General features: G+C 31.4%; 1 protein-coding gene across 1 annotated transcript; it reads right to left on the minus strand.

Annotated features, from left to right (window-relative positions):
* Positions 1 to 1,103: 1,103 nt before the first annotated feature.
* Positions 1,104 to 10,076, minus strand: LOC140756690 (uncharacterized). The gene is made up of 5 exons (XM_073092246.1): positions 7,950 to 10,076; positions 6,991 to 7,860; positions 3,395 to 6,899; positions 1,362 to 1,643; positions 1,104 to 1,229 (listed from the first exon to the last, which is right to left on the minus strand). Exons 2-5 carry the CDS (start codon positions 7,194 to 7,196, stop codon positions 1,104 to 1,106), a joined length of 4,119 nt encoding a protein of 1,372 aa, XP_072948347.1. The 5' UTR covers positions 7,197 to 7,860; positions 7,950 to 10,076.
* Between the last annotated feature and the right edge of the window lie 9 nt (positions 10,077 to 10,085).

Below are 10,085 nucleotides of genomic sequence, written 5' to 3' on the forward strand. Positions count from 1 at the left end.
TTAGCAATGTTAAATAGAAACTTTCTTTCATCATATTTTTTCTAATTCAGAGGCCAACACCCAGCTATTAAATTTATCTGGATAACCTTTCCACTTCACCAACACTTGCTTTCTGACACCAGAATATCGCGTACTGATTATTTTATCTATTTTATAACTTGAGGTAGGATTATAAGATACCTTTTGTAACTCCTTTTCATAGAAAGTCCCACTTATTGTTTCATTTTGTAAGTCTTTCAAAGTGTATACAACCCATGGAGACCGATCTATAATTGAGGATATAATAAATATTTCATCACTCCAATTAGATTCATATCCTTTTTGAAATATATGCTTATACTTGGTTATTCTTACATAGTCACCGATGTGGAAGTTAGGTAATTGTGTTGTTGCTTCTGTTTGTTTCTTATCTCTATCATATAAATTATTCCATACAGTCATAATATTATGTGAGTTAACATCACAGGGGCACATTTTAATACTTGAATGATAACTATGATTATATGCATATACCAAGTCTTGTAAAACATCAATATATTTATAAGTATTATTGTGTGTAAAATAACGCCACATCTTCATTTTGAGGGTTCTTTGAAATCTTTCAACAATACTTGCTTTAATATCGGGATTATTAGTAGTATAGTAATTTATATTTTTACTTTTTAAATAACTTTGCACATCTTTGGAAATAAATTCTGTACCCTTATCAGACTGAATATGTATGGGTGTTGCATTAGCTTCAATGAAAATACTTTCAAAACATTCTTTAATATTAAATGAATTTTTATTTTTCATAGCTCTTACAAATGCATATTTGCTAAATACATCAATTACACAAAGAATAAAGTTAAATCCATCATTGTACTTAGAATATGTTCTCAAATCACTTAAATCCGCTTGCCAAAGAATATTGAAATTTGACAGTATGTATTTGTTACGGGAAAACCTTCTTGTTACAGGTTTATGTAATGTGTATGTTTCTTGTGAGCGTAGCCAATCTTTTACATCTTCTCTTTTCATTTTACCTTTCATAGCTTTGGCTAATTTATTAATACTACCGAATGCAGCAGGATGAGAAGGGTTATAATAAATACTATTTATTTCTAATAAGGGCTCCATTTCTCCCAGACTAATTTTTTCTTGGGTTTTACTTTTTCTCTTTCAGTACTAGTTGGTGTTGAATTCGGATCTTTTCGAGGTGTAAAGTTCTTATGCTCATCTAATATTAGCTGAGTTATAAAGCCAGTTCTTTTAGTATTACCAAGGTAGGTAACTGGTGTATTGATATCTTTCAATAAAGTTGCAAATTGTTGCCATCCTACTGGATCAATTTTTCTACTTGGTCTAATAAAATCACTCACCAAGTCTATGATGTTACTTCCAGGAATTTTAACTTTGTCTATGAATACAGTACCCTCGCCATCCCAATTAATTTTATCCTTGTGATCAGACAAGAGACCTAGCAACAGCTCACCTTTCTTTAAATATGTTTTAGGTATCACTCTCAATATTTGTTTCGGTGTATACGTTGGTGAGTTAACCTTTTCGTGTTCATTTATATCAACTGTTGTTCGCTTTGGAGTCTGTTCAGCAACTATATTAGTCTTAGCTTCTTCCTGTAGTTTTATATCACTAAAATCTTTCTTTAAATTAAATTTATTATTCGTATCTAATTCCAGTTTATTATTATCAATTTTCATTTTGATATTATCTGTATCACCAGTATTAACATCAGAAAAATTAGTAACAATAGGTAACTCATAAGGTTTTCGGTCTTCTTGAGTATGGTGTAGGTACCTTTGTAAAATTTGTAAATAGAGAATACACTTTTCTCTATCTTCAATATTACTTTTTAATATATTTTGCATTTCGGCATCCAGTCTAGACATGGGACTGTCTAACATTGTTTGTTGATTAATTTTTTCTATTATACCTGGATCTATAAGTAACATTTTCTTAGCGTGTTCCATGTTCATGTTAGGGTATTTACTAGTGCACTCAGAACTGAACCTAATATTATTGGTAAAAATGATCCCCCTTTTTGAATTATAATATTTTTACGGACTTTGTTTGTAGTTTTACGCACCAGTTGTCGAAGTAAGTGTTTGTATTTCTTTAATTTATTCTTCTCATTTTCTGGGAGTTGTACTTTACCTTGTAAAACGTTATAGATACATTCACAAATACAATTTATCTCTTGTTCGTTGCAGGATTTTAAGAGTGCTTTTTGGTATTTTGGTTTAAGAATATGAAGAGCTTCTAAAAACTTTTTATGTGTCTTCAAGGTTCGAGACATTATTAATAAATGACGGAAATTTCTTGTTGCTTTGCATATTTAAACCCCTTTGTAGGTAAGTATACAGTACAGTAACAGTCAGAAGGGAATATTTTTGTTTTTAATCTACATATATCACTAGTATTTTGTTTTAAATCTATCATTAAATATCCATGAGGTTCTGTCGTTGCATCTTTATAAGAATCTTCCATGAATTTAGTATTTTCAGGTGATACTTGTCTCGCTAAGTGTCGAATCTGTGTTTTATCACGTGGATTTTTAAAATATATTATATAACTCGAGTTTAAGGAAATGTCCCTCTGACCTCTACCTTGATGAAACAAATTTTGAGTTATATAAAACACACTCAAATTTCTATGATGACTTCCTTTTGTAAAAATGTCAACGATGCGGCCATCCGATTCTCTCATAAGATCATCGATGATAACAAGCTGGGGACCTTTCCCATCAAACATACTAAGATCTGGCATACCTTGATGGTAATTAACAAGTTTCAAGTTGTATAAAGGTTGCATTTCATCAAAACACCATGTAACTTGATCGAAACTTGTACTACAAATATCTTTTACATATTTCAAGAAGTTTGTAACGAATTGTGACTTTCCACATCCACTTGGACCAGCAACTATTGCAGTAAAGGGATGAATGAAATGAAACATTTTTAAAACAAGTTGACTGCACAACGTTTTATTTAACAATGAAGATAATTTAATGAACAATATACATTTATAATAATCAAGTATAATTTGTCTTAAAACTAGAACACATACATGAAATGGTTTACAGGAACAAACATTGAAATACATTACCAAACTAACAATTATAAACTAGACATACACATTTATAAACACAATTAAGATAATATATAGTTCAAAGAATTACATTAAACATATTTGCAAGTAAACCAATATTTCACCGTTGTTATCTAAGTTTGTAATGACCCCAAGCTAATGTGTCAATACCATTAGGCAAAATATGCCTCTTAGTGTCGCTGTATGATAAACATTTTTTATTTATTTTTTGTGTATAAATTTTATGTTTGATTGATTTAAATCTTAACATTGCTCCGAATTGAATATTTTTCTCGAAAAGACATGCCTTATAGTTATGCATTTGCATATTTTTTGTAACACTTTTATTAACACCTTTAGCCTTTGCAACAAATTTGTTTTCAACATCTATTGCATACATTTTAGATCTTAGACCCACAAATTCTCTAAATATTTTTCCATTATTTTCGTCTTTGAAAAAACCTATTTTCTTTTTGTTAACTTGTGGATACCCATAAATATTGTCAGATGGATAATCAGAAGAATCGAAATGCATCTTAAGGTCAGGTTTTATATCTTCATAAAAGTTGTTTGTAAATATTTGGTAAATTAAACTGTCTGTATCCGTATACAATAATTTATTTTTGTTTTGAAACTTAGGAATCATGTAGTTGTAATGGAATTCATACATAAGGGTCTTTGAAATATCTAAAATACAAAATCCTAAATATATTGGTTTATTATAATTAAGTTTACACTTTAGCATTTGTACTGCCACTAGGTCTGATGTGAATATACTTAAATTTTTAAAATCTGGCCTTGCAATGTAGTCGTTGACACCTAAAATTTTACCTCTATTTTCCCAATGTGTTAACAACTTAACATTTACTCTTTTTTCTATATTCTCCATAGTTTTTCCAAATACTGAATTATTCATTAATTTATAGAAATCTTTTTCAAAAACAGACTTTGCTAATGTCCGCATGTTTGTGTTTAAATCTATATATTTCTCTAACCAAGGACTTTGTTTAAACTTTAGTATCCTGTGTATTTTAGTTACCTTCATTCCCATACTAAGACATTGTTTAAGGTTTTTGTAATGTATTTTATATTTAATTTTATCGTTTAGATTTGAAATTAATTTTATATCTTTTGAATTACCAATGCATATATTTTCAGGACATAGTGGTAAGTCAGAATGCAAGTCGTGGAGATCATCAGGATATTTTAAATCAACTTCCAAAACGTAACCAATATTTGATGTATCGGATACATTAAAGTTTGTTTCAGGGTTTACCCATTCAAAGTCTCCAGTGGGTAGATATTGAGACATAGCCCAACCATACAAATTATTAGCATCCAAGTATATTAAATATGATTGAGGTTCATTTTTATCGTAATCTTCCATGAATTGATTGTTTGCTTTTGCATAACGATTGCTGCATTGAGATACACCACCTCTGATACCGGCCTTAAAAAATGCTATTTGTTCGTAATCCATCAATAGATCTAATTCAATTTTTGTATACTTCAACATTGCATCCCAACTTAACCCTGGAGCAGTGTAGTAGTGAGCGGGATCTAACCCATAAGTCTTAATACAAAGCTCTCTGAAGTTTTCAAAAACGTCAGTCAAGAGCAATACATCAGTTTTAAGATATAAGTTTGAGTAATCTAACATATTTTGACAACGAAAATGTTTCCAAATTTCATTTGCACGATTATAATCATCATCGGAGACATTTGAATCTGTTAACGAGCTATAGAACTCACTTTGAGTTGGAAGTGACTTGAGTTTTAATGAATCATAAGAAGTCATGAATTCGTAGGGATAAATTCCTTTTCTCCTTAATTTGGTAAAGTCGTCATTGCAAGGGAAGTTTCTTTTTAAATCATGAAATTGTTCATCACTAAGATTTTTAGCTAATTGATCTAGACTGCAAGATAAAAATTTATATGAATCTACAAATCTTAGACTTATCTGATTATTATTTACTGTTAATGTTTTTGAAAAAGAAATGTACCTCTCTTTATTTTGCGGAATTATTTTTACTTCTCCATCGACAAAATTTAGGGCATGAACAATAAAATGTGCATCATAATGACTCAGATTATGTAGGAATACTGGAATATAACGCGGAGTCTTAAATTTTTTTAAACAGATTTCATGAACTACACCTCTAATAGTGCCAGTATGAAAGTCAAAATCGAAATGTTTATCTTCGTTCAAATTCGTTTCACATACATGACAAATTTTAGATTCCGATAATAAATTATTTTCATCATCACTAGATAAAGGCTTAGGCCTCATTTGAAAAATATTTTTTGTACATATTAATTTTAAATCTTCATATAAACGTTTCATAAACTCTGTTGCGCAATCTGGCCCACTATATGTTTCGAATTTTGATAAAGTATCATCATACGAACATTTTATATAATAACCGAAACTATACACATCATGCTTTTGAATATTTTCTGTGTAAGACCTAGACGGATCATTAGAACATACATTTATTGGTTTTAAAAATGCTTCAAAGTCAGCATATATAACAAAGGGTAATTTTAGTTTGTTGTTAAAATTCTCAAATTTTATTTTATTATTTGCCGCTGGTTTTCCGAACCAGTCTTTCAATGTTTTAGTACCATCTGGTATATTGGTTTTAATATGAGCGCAATCATTTTCCTGATGATCATCTAATCGCTGTTGAGTTGGAAAATGTAATAAACATCCATCACATAAGAAAATTGCATGCTCTTGGTTAGAAATTTGTTTACTCACCAATCGCGACATATTTTTGATATAACAAAAATGAGCGTTTAAACCTTTCTTAAGGTATAACAAATTAATATGTACACTTTTACGAAATTTAGTCATTATTAATGGTCCAATTACATCATGAATTTTTTTCTCCCGATTATATTCTAATCCAAATATGTTAATACTTATATTATTCAATTTTTCAATTTTTGGTACATCCGAAAGCTTTACTGGAAAGGAGATGCCATTGAAGTTTAGTTTGTTTGAATGCATGCTGTACGATGAAACTCTATTACTTTTACTAGTAGTAGGATATAAGGCGGAAAGCAATGCCCATTTAAAACACATATTGTCAGCGTTTTGCACATTAATAACGGCTTTTCTTACTTTAATGTCATGAGGTAGGTCTATATACGAAGTGCCACGTAGTGGGTTGAATTTATTTATATTCATTTCTAAATGTTTGATTTGCGTTAAACTCCAACCGCTATCTTTTTTCTCGAATGAACTGATTTTATTTGATAACGTCTCAATTAATGATGAAAAAAAAATATTTAAGTCATCACCTTGAGAAACAGTATAATTACATGTTTGAAAATCGAATGTGTTTGTAAGATCTTTGGTTTGCTGTGTAAAATTTGCATGTAGTATAAAATTGATCTTAAACAAAATGTGCATTTTAATGGACTCTTCGATCAATGAACAAATATTATCTTTTATTGAATTAAAAAATAATTCGGGCGTTTTAAGTGTATCTACTGATTCATTTAATTTACTTTTGATTCTGTATGAAATTATTCGCTGACCGAAAGCTGATTCGATTACTGAAACATTAGCTTGAGTACTATGAGATTTAAAAATATTATTTTTGTGAATGTTACTTTTTATGTGGTTGGCAAAATATCTTTTACTTACAAGTCGTTGACAAACATCACACATAACCTTTCCATTGTCTGTGAGGTTGATATCAGATGACGTTGAAGCACCTTCATTAACTTTTATCCTCTTGGCCTTCGGACTGTCGATGTCATAGCTGCTTCTCTTCATTGCACCTCCGACTTGTTGGTGTTGACTATGAAAAAAAAAAAAATGTATTTATATTTCAAGATTTAAATAATGTAATATAGAAAGAAATGCATGTAGAAAAAAAAAAATATACATACTTAGTAGGATTTTCAAGCAAGCAGGAAGTCTGAAGCGATTCTTTATCGTGTTGACTACTTTGATTTATGATTGCACTTTCGACTTGTCTGCATATATCGATGAGTTCATTGTTAATTTCTATTTCTTCACAAACTTTTGCAAGTTCTTCTTCAATTTGACTTTCATCGACGAAAACAGTTGTATAAATTTTTTGGAAACTATCCATTATGATGTGTAGAACAGGGTTACAGAGGAGGTCGTTTATACGTGTATGAAGTTGTAAACCAACTGGTAATGATATGAAAATGGCACTTTCTTCTTATATACTTAGCAAGTAATTATACATCAAAACAAAATAATTAGCATGACAATCAACCCTCACTTAATAGTTATTATACCATAAATAAATATTTTAAAAGTATGATTAGGTCATTAACTAATTATTTATTGTTAAATGAGTATTTCTTACTACTCTCTGTTTTCGAAATATCTGTGCACATTTTGTATATAACATTATTCATTTCTTTATATGTTGAACTGTTTTCGTCTGTGTAATATTTGATTCTTAGGGATGCATGTTTCCAATGTTGAGACTGTGGCACGTTGGATAATTTATTTAAATCATAAATATCTATTTTTATTAAATGTGACGAATGTGCTTCATCATCTCTGTTAGTAGTTATATACACTGTTCCACCATCTCGTTGAGCTCTAGATACGGTTGATGAAAGTTTTCTAATTTTTGTCTTTGGCAATTCGAATATTGAGTCCAAGTTATCATTCGAATTATTTCTTTTTAAAATTTTTGATTTCTTTGTTTCTTGAGATATGTCTTCCTCGTCAGATAGCGTGCAATAATATTGTTTAAATGTATTTGCTTCATATATATTCTAAAACAACACAAAGGCAAAGTTAGTGTCAAATGAAATGATATTGGAAAGTGACACAAATCAATTCAATATTATCAAGACTTACTTACCTCCATTGTTGACACTTGGATGCACTACACTTCACAAACCAAACTGTTCACTGTTACTTCACCAAACGAACTATGAGAGCATACTCCTCCCTTCCTGCTTATAAGCACTCACTTATCAGCGTCTAAATATATTTGGTTATTGTAACCACCCGAGATAACTACATCCTATTACCTTATCATCGGTCAAAGTTCCAATGCTATTGATTCACCATATCCTAATGGGCCAACAAACAAGTACGAACAAGTTTCCTTTCATTATGATAAGTACCTTATCAGTGCCCGGAGTTATTTAAAATGTGAATTATGCATTACGGATGCAACTCTTATTGTTCGTAGAGCACGAATAAATCCAACTTACGAAGTGATATAAAATGTAAAGTATGCATTACGGATGCAACTCTTATTGTTCGTAGAGCACGAATAAATCCAACTGTACTCCTCGCACATCAAAAAGTCTTAGCCTCTACTACAGCAAAATATCCTATTACTCGAGCTGAAGTCAAAGTTTTAACTATACCATCAGGGGTTCAGGGAAAGACTCTTGACAACATTTTTCTGGGGCAAGTACCTAAAAGATGTATAGTTGGATTTGTAAACAACACAGCATTCAATGGAAGTCTTACTAAAAATCCATTCAATTTTGAAAACTATGCTATGAACACATTTTGTTTATATATTGATGGCCAACAAATACCTTCAAAAGCATTGCAACCATCATTCGAGAATGATATTTTTACTGCAGCCTATCACACTTTATTTTCGGGGACTGGTATACATTTTCTAAATGAAGGTAATGGAATATCTAGGGAGCAATATGCAAAAGGTTACTGCCTATTAGCGTTTGACCTAACTCCTGATTTGTCATCAAATTCCATGACTCATTGGAATCTTATAAAGCATGGCAGTGTAAGGGTAGAAGTTCGGTTTGAATCAACTCTAACCGAAACTATTAACTGTATAGTGTATGCAGAGTTTGATAACGTTATTGAAATTGATAAGAACCGAAATGTAACCGTCGACTACAGTAGTTAAGATAAATTTATATACTTAGATGTAAGTAAAAGCCTAATAAATGTAATATATTATACCTATTTGAAGTCTTTCATTCGAGTTAAACCATATTGCGTCCCTTTAAATATAAGGTTTGGATAATTTTGCTCTGCATTTGTAAATAGTGTATTGTACCTATCAGAGGTATCGATAAGTAGGCATGCACAATGGATACAATCGAGATTCAGAAGCATTTAAGTAAAATTCATTGTAGCTTGAAAAACAATGTCTATGCAGCAAACCGATTACCGCTATACGTTAAGACTCCAATGTACTTGATAAGTAATTTGGACCCTGACAGTGAACCAGGCTCTCACTGGGTAGGCATGTACATAGACAGAAATGGCATCGGTGGGTATTTTGATTCATATGGCCGACCACCAACAGGCCATCACAAAGCCTTTTTCAGAAGGAACGCAAAGCATTGGGATTTTAATAGATATAGAATACAACTTGATTGGTCTTCAGTTTGTGGAGAATATAGTCTTACATACTTGCATTACATGTATTATGGAAATACACTCAGAGATTTTTTAAGCCTGTTTTGTGAGGATAAATTGATAAACGATATTGTAGTATCGCAATTGTTCAAAAGGTTGTTTTGGAAATAATAAACAATGTCAATACGAAGTTTTTTTTATTGCATTACCATGCGCATACCCCCATCATTAACGACACAGTGATAATGACCCTATTATGTTGTGAGGACAGCGAGTGGTGATTAGATAAGTAAGGTCCGTATTGTTATATGGACATAGCGAGCTTAATGAGATAAGGAGGTGATTAGATAATGAATTAGAGGTCGTTATTCATAAAAGCTAACTTCGTAAGCAAAGGAGATAGCGTAAAATAAATGCGTGCAATCGATCGGGCGTGGTCGGAAACCCCCATTTTGACACCAAACTTTTTTTTTTTTTTTTTTTTTTTTTTTTTTTAGCCGGGCTCGCCCCTCGATCGTGGCAAACAGGGCAGCGGGGGGACGGGGAAGCGAGGGGGAAAAGTCGGTGCCCCACAACCGGTGAATAGAGAGGGGAGGGGGGAAAATCGGTGCCCCAGAACCGGTGAATCCCTACTACTATTATACTT

Source organism: Epargyreus clarus, unplaced genomic scaffold, assembly GCF_041222505.1.
Source record: "Epargyreus clarus isolate Ecla_fem2 unplaced genomic scaffold, WU_Ecla_fem_2.2 ptg000035l, whole genome shotgun sequence".
Classification (NCBI taxonomy): domain Eukaryota; kingdom Metazoa; phylum Arthropoda; class Insecta; order Lepidoptera; family Hesperiidae; genus Epargyreus; species Epargyreus clarus.

Coding starts and splice junctions, on each gene's coding strand:
- LOC140756690 (XM_073092246.1), bottom strand. CDS start 7,196: ATGGATAGTTTCCAAAAAATTTATACAACTGTTTTCGTCGATGAAAGT. Junction 1,644..3,394: donor TGCAAATGCATAACTATAAG/GCATGTCTTTTC, acceptor TTTAATTTAAAG/AAAGATTTTAGTGATATAAA. Junction 1,230..1,361: donor GAAGTAACATCATAGACTTG/GTGAGTGATTTT, acceptor TTTATAACTCAG/CTAATATTAGATGAGCATAA.